This window comes from Elaeis guineensis, chromosome 2 (assembly GCF_000442705.2).
Source record: "Elaeis guineensis isolate ETL-2024a chromosome 2, EG11, whole genome shotgun sequence".
Lineage (NCBI taxonomy): Eukaryota > Viridiplantae > Streptophyta > Magnoliopsida > Arecales > Arecaceae > Elaeis > Elaeis guineensis.
The window spans coordinates 5682613-5706227 of NC_025994.2; the positions used below are offsets into that span (position 1 = coordinate 5682613).

General features: G+C 38.6%; 1 protein-coding gene across 1 annotated transcript in view; it reads left to right on the forward strand.

The window, feature by feature from the left end:
• Positions 1-1817: 1817 nt before the first annotated feature.
• LOC105033202 (uncharacterized) overlaps positions 1818-23615 on the forward strand; it is a 32877-nt gene continuing 11079 nt past the window's right edge. The window contains exons 1-7 of the mRNA XM_010907891.4: positions 1818-2055; positions 3429-3501; positions 3790-3833; positions 8013-8055; positions 8274-8513; positions 8659-8805; positions 9087-9155. Of these exons, the coding sequence (XP_010906193.1) occupies positions 1976-2055; positions 3429-3501; positions 3790-3833; positions 8013-8055; positions 8274-8513; positions 8659-8805; positions 9087-9155 (696 nt within the window). The 5' untranslated portion in view covers positions 1818-1975. The remainder of the gene's footprint in view (positions 2056-3428; positions 3502-3789; positions 3834-8012; positions 8056-8273; positions 8514-8658; positions 8806-9086; positions 9156-23615) is intronic.

A 23615-nucleotide genomic window follows, 5' to 3' on the forward strand; every position in this document is an offset into this window, starting at 1 on the left:
TGTAGTGACGGTCGATGGCTATGAAATCCAAATTGAACGAAGGAAGACACTAGAGTAGTGCAAGGGATGGAGGAGAGGAGGTATGTGAAGGATTTTAAGCCATCGAGAAGATGAGAGGATGTGAGCAGCGGCTGCGGCGTGAATATGAAGAGGTAAAAGAGGGGGTAGATAGGGTTTCACCTCTGTCTTTACCTTTTTGTTAAAATGATGCAAAATACCCCCAAGGGGGCTGAAAATAGTAGGATCTAGAATTATCAATTTTATGATCCACCATGGAATTAGTATTCTAAAATTAGGGAGGGTTGATCAGAATTGCTAAACTAGGATGGCCCACCATCATTTTTTTACCTGTTTAGGCCCTTTGGTGGAATAAGATGGAATAAGCCCTTATTTCATCCAGAATTATCCAACCAAACACTACCTTCGGTATTTGATGCATTTAACAGATGCTGATACGATTTATCAAAAAAAAAAAGATACTGATGTGGCTTTTATTTTCTTTTCTTGTTCATAAACTTCTAAAAAAAAGGTACGAACACCTCAGGCAACAACACCAGCAATTATACCACATAGGGGTGTAAGTGGATTGGAAAAAATCTAAAATCCAAACTGATCCAAACCAAAGTAGAGAATTGGGTCAGATTTTTAGACTTTGGTTTTAGATTTGGAGTCAATTTTTAAAAATTTTGAATTTTGGATTTGGATTTGGATTTAATGTTATAGAATCCAAATCCAATCCAAAGTTCAAACTATTAGTGCAAACTAAATCCAATCCATTCTTTTAATTTGAACTTTTGGATTTCACACACACACATATAAAATAAATTAATATTATAAAATAGTACTAATATAATAATATATAATTTAATATATGTATATGTATATAGTAATTTAATATTGTAATATAATACTTATATAATAATATATAATATAATTCAATATATACAATATATTTTAGTATAATAATATATATGATTTAATTCTATTAATATGATATGAAAATAGAAAAAGTATCATATATCAATATATAATAATTTTTTTCCAAATATACAATAGAATAAATATACTATAAACAAAATATAATATAAACTATAACAATAATGTTTATAAAACTTTTAATAAATAATTATACATTTAATTTAACAATATAGTACTAATTAAGAATAACAAAAAAAATAATAATTAAATAGAAATTTAATAATAAAAGTAACAAAAACTATTGAATCCAACTCTTCTTTGGTGTCAAACTAGTAGCCACAAATAGTTATTGATTAATAGGAAGGAGTAGAAAAAAGGAACATATATAATACATAACAAACATATATCATTATAATTCAATTATGTTATTTTATATAGTAAATAAACATACTACTGATAATATTTTTGACATAAAAAAAGTAGTGTAACATAAAATTGCTGGTAGTAGTACTAATATACAATATTATCAGAATTGAGATCTTGTTTAGGATCGATGAGAGATCCTCGTGAATCAGGATCGAATCATAGAATCTGATTGTAGAATCGTAAGATTTTATAAACTTCAACAACCGTAGAATCTTGATTCTAATAGAATTTATATAATTTATTTTTGAATTATGATCTAAATTACAGTCTAATATATGTAAAAATCTATAAATTCAGTCTAATTTGATTCAAAATTTTCAAATTAAATTGAACTAATTAAATACTTATTCGGTTTTGAAGTCAAATTTTTAAATTTAAAATATTTTAAATTGAAGTTAAATTTAAATATAATTTAATTCAATCCAGCCTATTTATACCCCCGATACCGCATAATCAGCCTGGTCCCAGCCTGGGCTTTCAGCGGCTCAGCCGCTCAAGTAGAGCGCTGGAACGGGTAAAGTAACAGCCCAGGAGAGACACCCAACCCGCTCTATAAATTTCTCGGCTGGGCCACAAGCCGGAAAGAAGCGGCGGCGTTACCTTCGACAGCGAGTCCGTCGAGCAAGGATCGATGGGGGAGCGGCGCTACAGCAAACTTGAAGAAGCCCTCGAGATCAAATCCCTCCGCCGAATCATCAATTCGTACCTGAAGTAATAACTCCAATCTCTGTTCCTCTCGCCTCCTTGCGGATGCTAATGTCTCGATGTTTGCCCCATTTCTGCTAGCTTTCTCGAACAAATTTTTCCTACTGCTTTCTTTTCCCTGTTTCTTACAATTTTGATGTTTCTTGTGATTTTTGTTTCTTCGATTAACTTATAAGTGGGACATTTTTTGTATCGCCGCTGAAAGGCATGCTGACAAGCATCGGCAATTTTTACTCCAGCTGGGTCTTTTTGATTTTTATTTTTTTTTTGATTCCTCATGGTTTGTAGCATTTAAAGTGGTTACTCTAATCCTATCTATTTTGCTGAGCCCTATGATATGAATAGTTTTCCAGTACGTGCCCGGTAACTCGAAGCTTTTTGAGGGTTTGTGCGATGTTGGAATTCGTTTAGACTTATGCTCAAACACCATGACTGCATGGAGAGGGAGAGTGCATTATCAAGAAATTTGCCAACTTTTCTCACAATTTTGCAGAATGACTCTTGATATCTTCATATGAGCATGATCTAGAAACTCATGATAGTAGTCAAAAGTTGAACATACCTTCAAATATTAGTAAATATTAGATATCCATTTTTTTTAGACCGCCATCCTGTCTAAGTCCTAGGGTGTAGTCAGGCAGCTATTACGAAGGACTGGATGGAAAACCAGCCTTTTTTTTTTTCGCAAAATGATGTCATTTTTGTAACCCTGATCTCTCTTCATCTATCATGTTTATGGATCGCAAATTCCTTGTTGTGGTTAATGATTTTTTGTTCTAGTCTTTTTTTGCTTTCTGTTCTGTCATTAATCCTATCTAAATATGTTTTACTTCTAAAAATGTACTTTGAGTAAAGGATAGATAATTCGATTTTGGGAAGAAAATTATATAGTTGTTCCCCCTATTTTTTGTTCTACAAATGTAGACAAGATCTTCCCCTGTATATTGCATGACTCCATACATCATTATCATTCATTTGCACATTCAGGATGTTTTTCTGTCGGTTGAAGAAAACGAAATCATATGCTTGCATTACAATATTTATTGTGATTGATGAGCTGTCATCTTCCATGATTATTATGTAGAAGTCTTCTCAATGTCTATTTGTACTCAGTATTCACCAAGATCTTTATAAAAGGAAAAATTGCTATTTGCATAGAAGTTGCTATTTAGTGACATGATGTCAGTTTCTTAAATTTATACGGTTGGTCTCCAGTGGGGCTTTTTTTTTTTTTTTTGTTGTAAAGGTTGTTTTTATTTATGTTCTCCTTTTGTTTTGATGAATATGTAGTGTATTCTTTGGAATATAGTCTTTAAGCATCATCATCTTTATTGATCTCTGTTTCCTTTTTTGCCCCCTTTACTATAACATATTTTCAGTTATCCTGATGCTGCTGAGGCGGATGTTAGAAGATATGAAAGATCATTTAAAAAACTTTCACCTGCCCATAAGGTGAGTGTTTTCCACATCAGATAACTTTGATTTGTCCCCCCTTCAATTTTCCATTAACCTTTGTTGTCCTTTTGTCAGTTTTCCATGGATTAATTAAAGCATTTTACTGCATGAAATAGCGGATATTCTAATCCTACATTGGTTTATTGATGCTGCTATCTTCTGCCACTGGGTTTTTGCATTTTGTTGCATTCATTGTAATCAATCTAGCTGTTGGCAATCATAAGGAGCTGATTCTGTGTTATGTAACTGCAACTATGTATTTATTTTCTCATGCTTGTTATGCAGGGTCTTCTCTCTCATCTTCCTTCAAAATTCCGAAGACTTAGATGGTAAGTTAATTTTCAGATTAACATTGTTCATATCATAATCCAGAATCCAATGTGCAAAGAAATTTAATGTGGTGTTTGGTCATTATAACCTTTGTCACAAAAAAGTACCAAAAGATTTTGAAAGAAGCCTGCCAGCTTATCTTCATGGCAGGAATATGTTCACATGCTTTCTAGACTGGTCGCTGTATTGTCTCAATGTGAATTGGAGATTATATACTTAATACAATTGTCAAAATATGAAATGGAGATTACATATGTAATGCCGTGTTTTGGAACTCAAAGACATTCTGTATTTCTAAGTTCGTAAATATCACACAAACTTTTTCTTATCTATTGGTGTTCAGTTTTTATTTTGGAAGGGCATGGATCATTAATGACTAGTTATGCATTTAATGTACATGATCGCTATATCATAGCACTATCAAATCATAAAGTGATCAGTATTGTCTTGTGGATGTGGCTCCCTTTCTCAGGTGGGCTTGGCATTTGGAACTCTAGAGTGGATGTGCATACCTAGGGCACATGTTGGCTTGCCACCATTCAAAGCCAAGGTTTCAAATAGCAGTACCGGGCCTTGTACTGATTTTTTGCTGGAACAATACAGTGTTGTGCACTGACACATGGTGTGAGACCGCATCCTGTATTGCCATAGCGTGTATTAGTGACAGAAACATACTAGAATGGTTCTGTACCATTCATAAAGTCCCTTTTGAGTGGTATTTGAAACCTTGATCACAACCTTGTGCTTCAGTGCTTCCTACTAATTGGTGATGGTTTTGTGGTGAAGATAACCAAGAAGTGTAAAATGAGGAAGTGATGGGGATGAAAATGCTTATAATTACAATAAGCTTGTTGAGGTTCTATATCCAAGTTTGTTAAACTAAAGAAAGATGCTCCTTTTGTATTGGAGAGATATGATGTATATTATTTTGTTACTCGCATGAGGATCCCTATTTTCATAGTGTTTTTGTGGAAATTGCTTTTAGGATATTTAGAGTCTAAAAGTAAATGGCTTGAAGGAACTCCTTGGTGGTGTGTTTATGATTATGAGGAAGTAGGTATTTTCAGGGTGGCACCTCTAGATACTGGTTTTGCTTCTCAGTGGGCTGTGTGCGCCCTCATGTTAGGTGATGTAGAAAGAAAAGAAGATTTTGACAAACTGTTAAAAGAGAGAGAAAGTAGATTTGGATAGATGCTGGTTACTCTAGACTTACTAGTTCAATTTATGGTAATAGAGACTCATACATAAGGTGTTGCTTCACTTTATAATTTCTCCAGGAATTTGTTCACGCACCTGCTTCCTTAAGTGTTTCTTGATTGCATACATAAATTAGCTCTTGCACCAAGCTCTGATCTCAGGTAAATAATGTTTGATTTGAGTTTCAATCTGAATAAGTAAATAACGTCTGATTCTGGTATTCGTGTGTTTATGTATTATGTATTTGTTAACTATTGCTAATTTTGTTATAATTCTAGACTTCTAGTTGTTCTTCTCACTTCTCTGTTGATTAATTAGCTTTTCATGTTGGTGAATTCATTCATTTAATATGTTGTATATGATTAGTCCACATCCAAGATGAGCCATGGGTTGACAAGGCTCAAGGCTTATAAACTCTTTCTTTAATGCAAGTTAGGGACAAGAGACAAACCCAATGCAATCACCAATAGAGGACACCTATGTTAATAACCCCTCTCCTATAAATTACTTTTAGTTAGATTGCGAAACTTTATATGCTTGGAAAACCCTACAAACTTTATATTTTGCTATATCCTTTTATAAGACCGTGTAGACTTTATATATGATTCTTTTTTATCTAAATTAATATCAATTTCTTAAGCACCAAGTGCAAAATTAGCCACATCAACCCTATGTTTGAATTAACTTGACTGTAGGATCATGATCTTTCAAATCCTTTTTGCTATATATTTATAAAACCATATAAACCATCGATATGATCCTTTCCCATCAGTATCAATATCTTAAATGCCAAGTGCAAAGTTAGCCACATCCACCCATCTTTGAATCAACTTGACTGCAGGATTTTGATCTTTCAAATCTTTAAATTTAGGATCTCTGATATCCATTTAAGTAGGCTGTAAAAATGTAGCTTACAACCTATAGGATGTGAACATGAATGGAACTTCATATATTAGTTGGAGCTTATTAGACACTATGTTTAATGCATGATATATGCATTGCTAGATGAGAGGGCAGGCCTGAGTGTTACACGTTTGAAACATGGAAACAAGCTCTCTGCATGCAGGGGTAAGGCTGCATACATCTGACCCTCCATAGACTCTGTAGTGGCAGGATTCTTGTGTATTGAGACGCCCTTTTATATGTATTGTTAGAGGTTTTAAGCTTTGGATCGACTACTTAGAGAGAACCAGAATGTGGCTTCTAATTTGCAAACAAAATTAGGACATGATTAATAATACATAAATGTCTTTGTATCTGGAAGCATGAAGTGGTTCATTCATAATATTAGGTAGCAAGGTTACACAAAGCGTTTGTGCAAGATTTTTTTTTTTTTTTTTAAATAATAGAATGGTTCTATAGTGATAAAAATCGGTCAGGTGAAGGCTGTTGTGGGTATTTGGGGAGTGGAGTGGGTAAAAAGAAGGTGGGGGGGAGGGGGGTTTTGTAATGGTATCAAGAAGTTGGAGGGAAGCAGCCTCCATGCCAATTTGGAACCCAAACAACAGATTCTAGCCACTGAACATGCAAAGTTCTTCTTAGGACTTATTGTACATGGAAGATGCAGATCCTCTCTCTCTCTCTCTCTCTCCCCTGCCCCCCCCCCCCCTTTTTTATGTGGGTAAAGAAGTGAGTTATGGTGTAAAGTATGGTCTTTGAGGCTGCTTGAATTTTTGCTCCCATTCTCCTTCCTATGGCATCTAGAGTGTGGAAAACATAAACAATTTATAGTCTTATTAGTTTTTTGTCATCCATCCTTCTATTTCTATTTAAGCTTTGAAGGTTATGCTGGTGCCATAGCCTATAGAGATGCATCTATATAGTCTTTTCATGCTCAAATGACTAGATCAAGAACATAATTTAATATTCTAACCAAGGCTTGCCGTATCGATCAGTATCATACCATACCGGTACTGAACTGATATGCTGTACCGTACCATCTCAACACTCCATATGACAAATCTTACCATACTGTAATGCTTACTAACACTGTAATAGGATAATACCCATACAGGGTTTGGTCCCGAGATAGTGAACATTGATCCTAACTATATGAGGTAATCTGCAAAATAAATTAGTTTAGTATTACTTTCTGATTTTGGTGGTTCAGCCTGAAATGTAAAGTGTGCATGTTTTTACATTCATACATGTATATATGTCATGCATGTTAAGATAATGAAAGTTGATGTGCAAGAATTTAGTCTTTAGCCACAGCTGGTATCCTTTAACACTTGTGCCCTCATGCTCTTTAGTCATGATGTAACTATTGATGCTGCGGTGGTTCCTCTTCTATTCTTGTGGCTGAGGCAAACATCCATGCTTTAAAACTTTCATCTCACTGATTCAAATTCTTATGGATTGTATCAAAGATCAATTATATTACTTAAAATCAATTATATCACTATTTTTAAGTAAGTTGAAACCGTAGGGAAGTCTAGTTAAAAGCACCTACAACCATCTTGGCTTTTTAAATAACATTATATTTTACAGTTATAGTCATCCATGTTCCTTATGTTAAATTTTGACGTAATCAAAATGATGATATGCATATGCCTTTCATTTAAATGGCATGTGATATGCTTTATTTTTTTTTCATGGGGGCTTGTTATTTTTCCTTTGATACTCATTCGAGCATTAATTCTTCTCCTGATGATGATGCTTTTACTGGATTCTTTAGAACTTATGAGTTGGAAAACTTCGTAAACCGGTAACCCTTGTCCAAGTTGGATGGTTGTAACAATCTGGTATAACATATGCATACATGGAAAAACATGCTATTATTTGAAATTGACATGCTTCATGATCATTTCTGATCAAGTTTTGTTTAAACTTCTTTTATCATATTACTTGAATTAAACAAGTATGAAGAAAGACTGTCGGTTACATCTTTTACGATGCAGTATCTTTGTGCTTATGCATGTGATATTTCTTGGGGAACATGAACACAGAGGCAGATCTTGACCGGTTGGTTATCTTTGCAGGTGCATATCTGTGAACACACATTTTATTATGAGCATGCTTCAGGTAAATCTTTCTATCATTTTTCCTCTGACTAACCAGACATATTTCATTAACCATGATTGATGTTTATCATCCTCAACTTGAGAGAATATTTGCTAGATTCTGGATGGTTCTCTCGATAAAAGAGCTGTTGGAATCATATTCAAGTACTTACTGAGCTCTGCCAAAGGCTGAAACAGTAACGCTTCCTCTGTGATTATTGCTCCAATATGATTTTACAGGCATTTGAACCTCCTTTTGACATGAGCCAGGATATAGATATTGATGAACATGGGAACTTAAAGAATGTCTCTGAAGATCATATTCAAACAGAAGTCTCTTCCAACTCTCAAGAGAGAGATATTTGTGCAGGGCAACCTGTTTCAGCTGCTGGAAGCATTATTTCTGGGCTTAGGTCATCTAATTTCTGCAGAGGGAATGATGTAACTCATAGCTCTCGGAAAAGCAGCAATGAAAAAAAGGTACTACATATGAATCATCTAGAATACTTCATGTTCCGTGAAATTCTAGTACATGGTTTCTGGAAAAGGCTGCCAGGTACAGCTTACCGTCGGGAATCTTCAATACCATTTCATTTAGAAATTTGACTTCTGTGGATACGAACAGGAGATCCATCCAGAAAATCAGTGCAACTCTGTTGCAGACAGATCTTTTTCATCCGAACACCATACAGAATCGTGTAGTAGTGGAGATGACATGAAGGTTAATGGTGGTCCAGCTTCATGCTGCCATGATTCTACTGATAATGGAAATGTAAGATGGTTCTACTTCTATCTGTAATTTAAACTATTGTACATTTTTCCATTATTGATCCATCAGCTTAAAGTTCTTCGTGCAAGCATCTGCTTGCTTTTCCTGGGTGCTGAGTGGCAGCTCTTTGTCCATGTCGCACCGTCTTTCTGAAGTTTATGTCGGAAGTGGAAATTCTGGTCATGCTGAGTTGTACAGATTATAATTTGCTGTAGGATAATTGTACTATGGTAGTACATAATTTTCTTTCCTTGTATTTTATATTAGTGTTTTACATATTTTAGGTTACTTCACCATGTGATTTGATGGACTCATCATTGGAGTTGAATGTCCCTCTAGTTGATGTTGACAAGGTATGATTTCTGTGCTATGCATTATTTTTGAACAATGTAGCTGCTGTGCACTTATTTAATTAAAAGGATTTCTATATGTTTCAAGAGTAACATGTAAATGGAGTATATTTTCTTGATAACACCATAAGAGTACGGAGGGTTATGCTGTGGAGCAAACTCTTACTCATAACGTTCATAATTTTTTAAAGTTGGTCATGAGATGTAATGTGAGTCTTCTATGAGGTACTTCAGCATTCTGGGCTTACAATACTGAGTGGACGTGGGTAGGATTTGCTAAGATTAGTTGTTGGCCAAGAAATTACATCCCCTATTTATGACCAAAACCATTTCAATGATGAGGCATTTTAACAAGAAAGAAAGCAACACCAAGGCAAGTGGACAATGTAATGTATTTGCAAGTGGAACAAGAAAGCAAACTAACCCATACAATATCATTCCTTCACTATTGCAATAATCGTACTGCCTTTTTTTAGCTTGCAATTTCTATAATCAACACCTAATCAACTATGTTCTTAAGATATCCTATGCCCATCCACTTGGGTCTGAACTTATTATCCTTTACTGGCATCATTTTTTCCTTATAATTGCTAAATGAATAGCTAGGCCAAGTTTTGTATCCTTTCGCATTGCCTCCCTAAGTTGACATAAACTTAAGCCCCATTTTTGCCTCTCTTGTTCATGATAGTAGCTGCCTCCACACATGCACCTCTCTCATCTTTTGTTTTTATAGATGATATCATTTAATGGACTTAAACTTGAGACCCTTTTTGAAGCATTCTTGGGCTTCATTTAAAGCTCTCTGTCTCCACCATTGTACCAAACATCCTCATTAATATCCTTCATTTTTCCTACATTTCCTGTCCTTACACACTCTCTATTTATTAGCCAAACACTTTGATCCATAATTCCATATGATATGCCTAGCTGTGTTGGCTAGATACTTTGATTTAGCCCAAAGTACCCCCATGACACTTAAAAACAAACTTTGGTATGGCACTTGGGCACAACTGTGTATGAAACAAACATCAGATATTGAAAGGATCTAAAACTTGGACATATATCTGCACCTGTCACACAAGCCTGAATCCTTGCGACACTAAACATGCAACTTGGTTTGGGCACCTTGAACCTGCCTACCCAACCCACTTATTAAGTAGGGTTGGGTTGTGTTTTTATAAATTTGGGTTGGGCTTGGCTCAAAAATTGCAACTCAACCTTAATAGGGTTGGATTAGGATTGTTCTTCAAACCAACGCAAATCTGTCCCTGATCCACCCCGAACCAACTTAACTTGACTTAACCTGACCTGTCTTGACACAATATATAAATGAATAAATAATTCGTATTTATATTTCTAATTTATAGATTTATTTGTATTGATTATTTATATGTTTATATAGTTATATCTCCAATCTTGTTAAATTATATGTAAGTGTAGCATTGAAATTTTTGAATGATTGAGGTCTCAATTCAACCAATATTAATCCAATAAGAATGCTCTAAACCTTTTCCTTATTTAGAATTCCTAACTGAACCTGATTTAATCCAATTAACATGGTACAACGGAATTCAAGCTGACTGACCCAACTTGACTAGGCTAACCTTACCGAAATCAAAGTTAGCTTAAGATGGGTTGGGGTTGGGTTAGAGAATTCCCTACCTAGGACTGGGATGGGTTGGGTTAGGATTGAGAGATTTAGAGATTGGTTTGGTTAGTTCCCTCAACCCAATCTAACCTGCTTGAGGTAGGTGCAGCCCTATGTAACATAGATATCTATCATGTTGTATGATAGTATTTTCTGTGAGTCTCTGCTGCCAGCACCTTGTCACTATGTAGTAAGTTCTAGTTTACTAAGATCATCATCATTTACCTCCCCACTCTGTTCCATGCTAGATCTGCGGTTTTATGACATTCATTTTAGTTAGTTTTTGGTTGATCATCCTGTTGTGGCCAATCTCCTATTGCGTCCGTCATCGGAGAAGAGCACATGCAAAAGAAGTCCACACTAACCGGAATTGTGTCTGATGGGGATTTTTCGATGCTTAAGTCAGTGGAGAGTGGTGAACAGCGGATAGAATATTGAAAACGGCAGAATATTAGCCCAGAATTGTCTTATCAAATGCTATTCGTTTATTTTTTTTTATAGACAAGTAGTTGGTAACCGTCTGTAACGGTTAGACACGTGGATCCTACTCGTTCCGGCATTATATGATCGTGAGATGGATGATTATATCCGTCACTGATCATGTTCTGATCATTATGCGTTTTCTGCACTGGCAGTTTCAGATAAGCTGACTATATGTCGGTAATCACAGTATATCGATTGTATGTTGATAGTCGTGAAAGTCCGAATGAACATTGGTCGATAACTCTGATATGTCGATGGTCATTGATCTGAGATTAATCGAGTTATCATAATTAGAGTTTGCTAATGGTTGAGGATAGCCGACCGTGGGTTGGCCAACTGATTAATAGTCGGTATTTTGTGCTTATGAGGCTGATTAAGAATCGGAATTGGGGGGTCGGCTGAATTGTCCCAACAGTTGCCCCCCACTCTCAAGTCCAAGATGGTCTCACGTGTGTCATCACGTGGTTGGACGAAGGGAGTTGCCACATGTTGTCTCGAGCTCTGATTCGGCTGCAGGCATAATGATTTTTCGAAATACGTAAGATCTCCAGTCATTTTGTTATTTCAATAACTGTGAGATCATCGTTGGGGTGTCGTTTCGGGACGGTAATTCGGTGTCCTCGGAATCTGGACGATTTGATTCTGACTAGTAGATTTTGACCATGTGTCCAGATGTCATTGGTTTTATGCCTTTCACGCGGATAATGGTGAGGTGGAGTGATCTGGGAGTAGGTGCGTCGAACCGTCCGATCAATGGTTGGTCTTGATGTAGCCACATATCGACATCTGAAAAAATCCTGATTTGAATAACTTCATCCGGACCGTTGAGGGGTCCTATATATATAAAGTCGCTTTCATTTGGACTTTCTGTTTTTGCATTCATCATCCTCCTCTACAACAGAAGGTTTTGCCCCAGTGTTAGGAGCTTTCAAAGTTTCTCTGTTCTTCGCATCATCCTTAGTTTCAGGTTGAGTTCTCATTCCTCTTAGGTTTTTGTTCTTTTTCTTTTAGATTTTTTTTATTTCCAATGGCAAGTAAGAAAACGAAAGCTTCATCTTCTCGGAATAGTCGATCGGAGAATTCGGTCGACGATTCTCCTTCGGATCCGGAGATGAGTCTCTTTCTTGTCGGGCCCAAATCGAACGGCTACGGGAATAGTATTGTATCTTGGAGCAATATCAGCTTTCTGCTCCTGATCCAGACGGTCGGGTGAACTCTCTTTCTCCGGATCAGGTTGCATTCTATGTCGAGGACCTTCGGGCCGGTTTTCAATTTTCGATTTCGAGGTTCGTCCGGAACTTCTTGATTATTACGATCTTTGTCCCGTTCAGCTAGTTCCGAACTCCATCTGGCTGATTATCAGCTCCGCCTTATTGTGTCGTCTTATCCTAACCAATCCTCACCCTTCTCTTTTTCGAGATTTTTGTTCTTCGTTCTCATCCCAAGGTCAAAGATTGGTGGTTTTTCAATCCAAGGAAGGGTCTTTTTTCATCTCCGCTATTCCATCGTCCATTCATGGGTGGAAGAATCAATTTTTCTTCATTTTTTCATCTCTTTGGGATTTTCCTTCACGCTGGGGTGATCCGAGAACCAACCCCAACGAGCATAGTTGGGTTGATACCATCGATCGGAAAGATTTTCTTCGACTTAAAGATATGGAAGTTCCACCGCAATGAGAGCTGATGACAGAGCAGACTCTCTATGATGCCGGATTTAGTTTGATAACTTCTTTAGGTATAGCATAGCTGGTCACGTCACTTTTCTTTTTGTTTGTTTCTGAATTTTGTACGGAACTGTCTTTTGATTGTAGCTATGTGGATGAGAGCACGAGTTTCGACTGTTGGCATCCATCTACACGCTGCTAAGAAGAGGGCAACGACCGACGCTGGATCCTCCCGACCATCGAGAAAAAGTCGGATTGATTCCCAGTCAGTACCGGTAAGGGAACTCGATGATCCATCGGTGACAGCTCCCGAGTCGGTTATAGCGTTGTCGGCTCCGACAATGCTTCCTTCGATTGAAGTACCGTCAGCTAGAGTCGGGACGGCGAGAGACGAAGATACCACGGTAGAACCATCAGCGGCTCCATCAATGGAGGTTTGGATCGAATCAAAAGTCGCAACCGAACCAGAACAATCTGCTACTGCGCCAGCTGTTCCTCCAGCGGAGTGATCTCGGACGCAGTCAAGCATCGATTTTATGGCGGTCTCAAGCGCATGACCGCCGATTGGGGATCGGGGAAAGGCACCGGCTACTTTTGCCGATGACGGGTCGTTTGCGGGCCTCGCCATCCTCTTTGACATCCGAATCTCTATCAGTGAGTCGGCTTTGGCCAATCCGTCATTGGCTAGACGACTTATCGAAGCTGTACTTTTCCCGACTCATAGGGAGAACAAGAGAAATCGGACAGTGTTCGAAATATTTTCTTCATTTTATTCGATGATACTTGGGGTAAATTTCGACATTCCTCTCTTTTTTTTTGATCTGACTTGTCTTTTTCTTTCAGTGGACGCATGATATGTACGCTCTAAAGAGCGGATATCGAAAAATCGTCGATCTTCGTCGGGCATAGATGGACAAAGTGGCGGCCGCCAATGCCGAAAAGACTACTATCGTTAAACAGCTTCAGACGGCAACTGAATGGGAGAAAATGCTCCAAGAAGAGATCTCCCGTTTGATGGCCGACCTACAATCCTCCAAAGCCGAACTTGAGTCGGCTCGTCAGAGCATCGCGTCTCTTGGATCTCGGATCAAGAGCAAGAAGCATTCCATCAATCAGCTCCAGAAAGAGATGGATGCATCGAGGAGCTTGAAGCGGGGCGTGGAAGGCATCGGGCCACCATGGAGAGGCTGGCACTGGCCGATGCAGAGTCAGCCTTCGTAAAGGCAGAAGCTGAGTCGGCAAGAGGCGCTCTGAGTTTGGCTATCGAGAATTTAAAGGATTCATAAGAATTCAAGGATGAAATTCTTGAGGGCAGATTTGCCTTTTACTGCATCGGATACGAGGACGGCAGAGATGCAGTTGAAAAATTGTATCCGAACCTGGACATGAGCAGCGTCGTTCCTCTTAGTTCGGGAGAAGAGGTTGCTGAGGAGATTGCCGTGCCGATTGAAGGAGATGCACCGGCTGCATCAGCTGTACCAGAATCTACTCCAACCACCAAAGTTATACCGGAGCAAGGTGATGAAGAAGCCGATTGGTGATCGGTGCAATACCTTTTTTTTTTTGTAATCGGACAAAGTCCACTTTTGTAATCGGATCTTGGATCCAATTTTGTAATTTTCCTTTTTCAATAAATGGAAAGAAACTTTTCAAGTATGGAATCTTTCTTTTTGTACTTGTTTTATTAATGTTATGGAATAACAGTCGGACAATCGATTATCCATCGGTGAATTGAATGTCCAGTAATAAATGTAGTAGAGTTCGTCCGCTAGTTGGGTGTCAGTCGACATAGCTTATATATCTTTTAGATATTTGATAGACGGTGATAAGTCAAATATCCTTCGACTGATCGTAGTCAAACCGATATATTTAGATATTTGATAGACGATGGTAAGTCGAATATCCTTCGACTAATCGTAGTCAAGTCGGTGTATTTTTCACTTGATCGGAGTCGAGTCGGTGTAATGTTCTGCTTAGCTAAAGCTAAGTCAGCATGAATAGTCATTCGATTTAAATCGATTTTTATAGTGAAAAATCGAGATATAGTCGGTATAAGTTGATCGATTATTTATTGATTCGATGTCATCGTTTGACTTAAGTCAGTTTTTACAGTGAAAATCGAGATACAGTCGGTACAAGTTGATTGATTACTTGTCGGTTTGATGCCATTTTGTTGATAATTTGTAGTTGATTGAAGATTTCAAGATCTAGTATATATGTGAACATACATGTAATCGACTTTATTGATAGTACATCTTTAAGTGATCGGCATTCCAAGTTCGAGGTATAATCATTCCATGTAGAGTTTTTAGCCGATAGGCGCCCAGTCGAAGTGTCTCGGTTACTCTGTAGGGTCATTCCCAGTTTGAAGATAATTTTTTTTGGTCCAAAGGTTTTGAAACTTCTGCTTTTTTAAGACCAAGTCCCCTGGAGGAAAGACTTTCAGCTTGACTGTTGTATTGTAATATCGGACTACTCTCTGTCGATATGTTGCCATCCGAACTTGAGCTTGCTGTTGGACTTCCAGAAGTAAATCTAGGTCGGCTCTCTGATATTTAGAATTGCTCTGCTCATTATGCTATTCCACTCTTGCTGATGGTAATCCGATTTTAAGTGGAATCATCGCCTGTCTCATAGGCTAGATTGAATGGTGATTCTCCTGTTGGTATACGAGTTGTCCGATATGCCCATAAGATCGAATATAATTCTTCCATCCAGAGGTCTTTAGCTTCATTCAGTCTGATCTTGAGACCATGTAGGATTGTTTGGTTTGTTACTTTCACTTCACCGTTGGACTGTGGATGGCCGATTGATGTGAGTTTGTGCGTAATATGAAATTTCGCACAAAACTCTTTGAAGTTCTGATTGTCGAATTATCGATCATTATCGGTGATGATGGTATGTGGTAGACCGAATCTGTATATGATTGACTTCTGAATGAAATCTTCCATCTTATTTTTAGTAATCTGTGTCAAGGGTTCAGTTTCTACCCATTTGGTAAAGTAATCAATAGTAACGACTATAAATTTTTTTTGATCGGATGTCGGAGGGAAAGGATCAAGTATGTCGATTCTTCATTGTGCGAAGGGTCATGGTGCAACAATTGATGTCAGCTGACTGGCCGGTTGATGTTGTTTGTTAGCATACTTCTGACATGGTTCACATCTTCGGACAAGTTCAGCTGTATTTTTTTTCATGGTGGACCAATAATATTCTTATCGTAAAATTTATAAGCCAAAGATTTGCTCTCCAAGTGATTTTCACAAATCCTTTCATAAACTTCTCAGAGTGCATAGTCGGCATCCGCTGGTCTCAAACATTTCAGTAAGGAAAGAGAATGATCTTTTATAAAATGATTCATTCATTAAAATATATTGCGAGGCCATCCATCGTAGTCGTTTGGCTTCTGAGGGATCTGCAGGTAGAATTCCATCAGTCAAATATTAGATGATCGGGTCCATCCAGCATGGCTCATCATTGATTTGTAACACTTTTTCGACTTTATTAATGCTCGATTGCTCAAGACATTCGATGAATGTTCGATCGAGCGAATGACGTGGTTGCGAGTCGAGAAAGCGTATCAGCTCGAGCATTTTCTGTTCTTGGAATGTGAGAGATTTCAAAATATTTTAGAGTCGATGTAAGATCTTTCACTTTCTGAAGATACTTCATCATAACGGGGTTTTGGGCTTCAAACCGTCCTTAACTTATCCGGTAATCAACTGCGAGTTGGTAAAAATCTTCAGATTGTCAATGTCAAGTTCTTTGGCAATCTTTTGGCCGATTAGGAGAGCTTCATACTCGATTTGATTATTTGAAGCTTCAAAATTAAATCGAAGAGCATATTCGATTACAATTCCTTCGAAATTGATGAGGATGAGACCGGCTCCACTGCCTTGTGCATTGGATATTTCATCAATATGTAGCACCCACATTGATGTTAAGTCAGCCTTAGGAGTTTTATCTTGCTTTAATTTGTCGTTGGGTCCATCATCAGGATTATTGTCAGATATGGTATACTCGGCGATGAAATCGGCCAAAATTTGTGCCTTCATTGACGGTCGCGGGTGATATTGAATATCAAATTCGTTGAGTTTTATTGCCGATTTCGTCATTCGATCTGAAGTATTAGGTTGGTATAAAATTACCTTCAACGGCTGGTCTGTCAAGATGACTATAGGATGTGCTTGGAAGTATGGACGAAGTCGTTGTGATGATATGATTAGAGCGTAGATCATCTTCTCCGCTCTTGAATATTTTATTTCAGCATTATTAAGCACCTTGCTGGTGTAGTAAATTGGCCGTTGAATTCGATTTTCATCCTTTTGGACGAGTATTGAACTAACTGCTTCTGTCGAAGTCGCCAGATAGAGATACAAAGTTTCTTCGACTTTTGGTTTTGTAAGTAATGGTGGAGATGCCAAATATCTTTTTAGATCTTCAAAGGATTGTCGGCACTCGTCCGACCATGAAAGTCTTTTGTTTGTCTCAAGATCTTGAAAGAGGGTAAATATCTTTTTGTCGACCTTGAGATGAATCGGCTGAATATGGCGATCCTTCCATTAAGTTGTATCTATTTCTTGGAGCTTGTATGCTTCATATTAATGATAGCCTTAATTTTCTTAAAATTAGCTTCAATTCCTTATTGTGACACAAAGAATTCAAAGAATTTTTTGGAAGTTACTCCGAATGCACATTTAGTCAGATTCAATTTCATCTGATGTCGTCGAAGTGTGTCGAAAGTTTTTTTCAGGTTCCGAACATGATCAGAAGTTTGAGGGCTTTTCACCAGCATATCATCCACATAAACTTTCATGTTTCGTCCAATTTGTGCTTTGAACAATTTGTTGACTAGCTGTTGATAACTAGCTGCGGTTTTTTTTAAACCGAATGGCATTACTTTGTAACAGTAGATGCCTTTGTCGGTTATGAAAGCAGTGTGCTCCTCATCTTTGGGTGCTATCCGCATCTGGTTATAGCCTGCAAAGGTGTCCATGAAGCTTAAAAGTCGGTGTCCCGAAGTCACATCAACTAGTTGATCGATCTTTGGCAAAGAAAAATTATCTTTCGGACAAGCTTCATTTAAATTTGTATAGTCGATGTAGATTCTTCATTTTCCATTAACTTTTCTCACTATCACTACATTAACGAGCCAATCAGGATAATTGGCTTTTCTGATGAAGCCAACCGTGAGAAGTTTGTCGATCTCTTCGTCGATGACCTTCTGTCCTTCAGGAGTAAAAGTTTTTTTCTTTTGTCTCATCGGTCTAACTTTAGAATCAATATTCAGCCGGTGGATTATTACTTTCGGAGGAATTTTTGGCATATCGATTGCCGATCAGGCAAAAATATCGGTGTTTGCTCTCAGTAGATTCACCAGTTGTTGCCACTCCAGATCAGACAATTATGATTTAATTTGGACCGTCTTTTTAGGATATTTTTCTTTTAACGGGATAGAAACCAGTTGCTCGGCTGGTTCACCTCTTTCTTTATCTTTTCTTTGGTCCAATTTATCAACAGACAAAGTCTTCAGATTGATTATTCTTTGTAGAGACCATAAAGCAACGTCGAGCAAGTTGTTGATCTCCATGCATTTCTCCGATTTCGTTTTTTGTTGGAAATCGGACCAATAAATGGTATGTTGAAATTACTGCTCTCAAGGTATTAAGTCCAGATCGTCCAAGTATGGTATTGTAGGTCGATAGAACTCAGACGACTGTGAATGTCAGGAGAACAGTACTTTGTTGTGGATCTATTCTCGCTATTAAAGGGAGAGTAATTTCTCCTTCCACCGTAACTGCCTGTTCAGTAAAATCGACTAATGGCGTCGAGATTCTTCTAAGTTGATCAGTCGGTAGTCGCATTCGGAAGAAAGTTGAGTAAAAGAGAACATCGGATGAACTTCCATTAGCAACTAAAATTCTTTTTACATCATAATTTGCTATCGTTGTTGAAACGATGACAGCATCATCATGGAGAGTTTGCATTCTCCGAACATCATCTTTCGAAAAAAAGATTACATTGTCTAGTCGTCGTTTCTTTACCGACTCTTCTTCGAAAGTTGCCCTTCAGTCCTTCGATCGTCCAAAGATCATGTTAATCACTCCCGTCGTTTGTCGATTGTTGATCGTTTCTTTGGCTTGTGGCTAAGGTTGTTGGTTGGTGGGAGGTTGAGTCGGATGATCTTGTCGAAATTTTTTGAGGTAGCCATGTCGAATCAGGGCCTCTATTTCGTTCCTGAGTTGAATACACTGTTCGATATCGTGATCATGATGAAATCGATAGTATTTCTTTTTTCGACTCGACGGTGCTTTCATTGGCGGGGGATGTCGAAGATACTCCTCTCCTTCGATCTCTATCAAGATCTGTACACGAGGAGCAGAAAGAGGAGTATAGGAGTCATACCTATCATAGTTGTTCGGTCTTAGACTCCGTCGACGGGGTGAAGCTCGTTTGTTGGTTGTTGGCCAACTTGGTTCAGTCGGAGCTTTACTTTTATTTTACTTCTTTTTCTGATCTTTTTCTTTTATCTCTGTGCGAATATACTTGTATGCGCGCTACAAGAGTTCAGCATAGGTCTGAGGGAGAGTCTTATCCTGAGAATAAATGAATCTGGATTCCTCAGACCCCTCTTCATGGCCGATATGGCCATATCTTTATTGAGGTCCCTGATCTCTAGTGTGGTTGCGTTGAAGCGAGCCATGAAATTCCTCAATGTCTCTGTCTCGCACTGTTTGATGGAGAAGAGACTGTCTGATGTCCGTGGCATCTTTCGACTAGTGCTGAAATGGGCCACGAAAGAATGCTCGAGCTGCTCGAAAGAGTTTATGCTCTCTGGCTGAAGCTCAGATATCAGGCTCGAGTAGCCTTCTAACTAGTTGTTGGGAAGTCAATGCATAAGAGAGCATCGGTTGCCTTCTGGATCGTCATGAGAGCTTTATAGCTCTTCAAATGATCAATTGGGTTGATGGAGCCGTTGTATGGCTCCATCTGCGGTATCTTGAATCGAGACTGAATCGGTTCGTTCAAGATACGTTGAGAGAGAAGTTGGACAGTATAGAAGTCGTAGTCGTTGGAGGACTTCCGATCTTTCATTTGAAGTCGGGTGAGCTGGTGATTGATCTCTTTGAACTTGCGCTCGTAATCGTTGAGCCGTCGTTGCTGAAAAAATCCAGAGATAGAATCTCCTGAAGAACTCGAAGATGGAGAAGCAGAAAGTGTACGCAGCCTCTTCTCCTTCTTGATACTATGTACATGGGAAGGAGAGGGAGAACGCCGCGAAGGATGAGCGGCATGATGGGAATGCCGAGAACACGGTTGCTCGACTCGGTGAGAGCACCAAGACGGTCGTCGTTCTGGAGATGAAGAGGGTGAACGTCGTGGAGGACGGCGGCTGTGCCTGGATGGCACCAAATGAGCCACTAGCTCTTCCGCCGGCGGTTACTGCTGTTGCTGTGTCTGTTGCTGTTGGAGGCTGTGGACTGCCTCTGTTAACACCTTCATTTGCTGCAGTAGAGCAGTAATTTATGCATCCGTAGTGACTACAGGACGTGAAGAGATAGGCTCTGCCAATGGAGGTGGGGAAGGAATATCTTCCCTGCGGAAAGATTGCCTCGCGGATCTTGTAGAATGTTGAGTTCTGGTCTTAGCCATAATTACTTGTATTCGCCCCCTCTTGGCGTGCTAATCTGTTGCGGTCAATCTCCTATTGTGCATGTCGCTGGAGAAGAGCACCTACAAAATAAGTTCACACTGATCGAAATTGTATACGGCGGGGATCCTCCAATGCTTAAGTTAGTGGGGAGTGGTGAACAGCAGATAGAATATTGAAAGCGGCAGAGTATCAGCTCAAAATTACTTTACCAAATACTGTTCGTTTACCTTCTTTTATAGGCGAGTAGTTGGTAACCATCTGTAACGGTTAGACACGTGGATCTCGCTCGTTCCGGCATTATATGATCGTAGGATGGATGGTTATACCCGCCACTGATTATGTTTTGGCCATTATGCGCTTTCTGCGCTGGCAGTTTCAGATAAACCGACTATATGTCGGTAATCACAGTACGTCGATCGTATGTTGGTAGTCGTGGAAGTCCGAATGAGCATCGGTCGGTAACTCTGATATGCCGATGGTCATTGGTCTGAGATTAACCGAGTTATCATAATTGGAGTTTGCCGATAGTTGAGGATAGCTGACCGTTGGTCGGCCAATTGGTTGATAGTCTGCATTTTGTGCTTATGAGGCTGATTAAGAGTCGGAATCGAGGGGTCAGCTGAATTGTCCCAACACATCCATTGAAGTTGCATTTCATATTCCAATTTGGTCTTTGGAGTAATGGACTGGCATTTCTTTATCCTTGAAATTTTATTTTATGGGCCAGTTAAGTGTTAATTGTTGCTTGTTTGGATTGTTTATTTTGTGTTTGGAAATAGCATGTGTTAAGGGTTGCTGAGGGTTTCTGTTTGGAGTATTTGCATGAATATGTGCATGACTATTATGAAGAAACACGGGCTTCAGGTTGATAGTTCCTGCAATCTGTCTGATGTTAGAGACGCATTGCTCTTGCTATAGGTTTCTGTACGCTCATTTTTGCACCCTACTGTCTCTTGAGTAACCTTGATGTAGCATTGTAAGACACCTCAAAGTGATGAGTCTACTAGGTAACCTCATATGTTAAATCTTTTGGATTTACCTAAGCATCAAATCCTTTGCAAATATTGATTTTCTTCATATGAATTGCATTTGCTTGTCACAGCCTTTAAATCTTTGTTCCACATTTGTAGTATGGTTTAGGTTCTTCACTGAGAGTTCCCATATGCCAATTTGATCCAAGGGGAAGTTTCTTTAAAGCCAAAGGGGGACTAGCGGAGAGGCCAACCTACCTTTATTTGTCTCAGCATGAGATAATCATTTGTAGAATTTTGCGTGTTGCTTGAACCTTTAATTATTAGACCACTCTACTCATGTCATCAAGCAACTTCATCGTCTAGGATCACATTCCATATATTAGTCTCCTAATGCCATCTAATTTCACTAATAAGCTAGTGATCCTAAATCAATCTAATTTCACTAATAAGCTTGCAAAATTGTATTGGAATATCATGAGGTCCTTATGCCTAACTATGCACATACCTTTGAAGCTTATGGCTTACCACCACTTTGGCTGTATGAATCTCACAATTCCCGGTTTCTCCATGTTGAATGTAACCCTTCTTCAAGGTTTATTGGACAAGTCATCTCCATGTTAAGGGTTTGCTTGCATGTGCAAACAAATTTTGATATTTCCTGAAATTTAATGATTGTTGAAATTACATTTGTTAATTTTATAATAGCGTTGTGTTTGTGTAATGAAATTTCATGAAAGTCCTAAAACTAAGTTATTTGCGAATTTTCTACTTTGGGCAGAATGTTTCAAATTCATTTTCCTTTCCTTACATTTGACCATTTTTGAGCCTCCTTCATTTAACAACGTAATGCCTTATATAAAACCTCAGCTTCCAAAATTCAAAAATTTTAAATCTAGGAAAAGAGTAAACATATGATTTTGAGACTAAAAACATTTAAACACAGCCTAAATAGTATTTGCATATTTTTTCACCAAAACTGACTTTGTGTGATTTGTATTTCTTGCTCTTTATGGATTAGATATTTCATTGATATCTTTCTCCCCTTTTCATGCCCAAATTATTACATTAATATCATCATCTGCTTTTGTTTCAGCTGTATGTACTGATGGTTTGCCCTCTTTTCTAGAAATATAGTGCAACTATGATAATCTATGTTAGTTTCTTGTAATTCTTAAGGTACTCTATCCGAAGTTACCTTTTTGTACCAACATATTCCCATAAAGGCCTCTTTGAAGATGTAAAATTCTGTAATGTAAGTGCTTTCTGGATCTTTAATCCATTCTTTACCTATACTAACCTTCAGGTATATGAGCTGACACATTCTAGTAAGTATAAATTTACTGCTCACAATCAACCATTTGCCTGTACTTCTTTCAACCACCATGATTATTTTTGATTTTTGAAACCTGGTAAGTCTTGTAAAAGGAAAAACACATTGATATGCAACAAACTACATGACTTTCTATGGAAAGATAGAAAATAACAAGGTCTGTAGAACCGAAATCGGGATCTGTGGCAGCCGGCTGATGATATGAGTCCGTACCAGACCAGATTGGCACGAACCAATATAGAAGAGAAGAAGGGAACCAGAGAGAAGGAAAAAAGAGAAAGAGGGGAGGGGGAGGGGGGAGGGAGAGGGTGGCCAGAGGAGACGTCGCTGTGGCCACAGGCGGGCCACTGGCATGCTTGGAGGGCTACTAAGGCCTCCACTTCCTCTGCCAAATCATGTCCGAGAGAAAGAGATAGAGAGAGAGGGGAGAAGGAAAAGAAAAAGAAGGAGGGAAGCCGCCAGAGAGGCCATTGGAGGGCCTTCGGTTGGCTGTTATGGCCGCTGGACGGTGCAATCGCGGCTTGCGGCACTACGGGCATGAAATAGGGGGTCTTGTTTTACAGGTTTTTTTAAAAAAATGTGATCACTGCTCTGTCCGCGCATTTTCCGCCATCTGGTGGCCATGATGGCCACCCGACGCCCTCCGATGGCTTCTTCGCTAGTTGCGCCCCCCTTCATTACCATCGCTCTCCCCTCTGTCGATTAAACGTT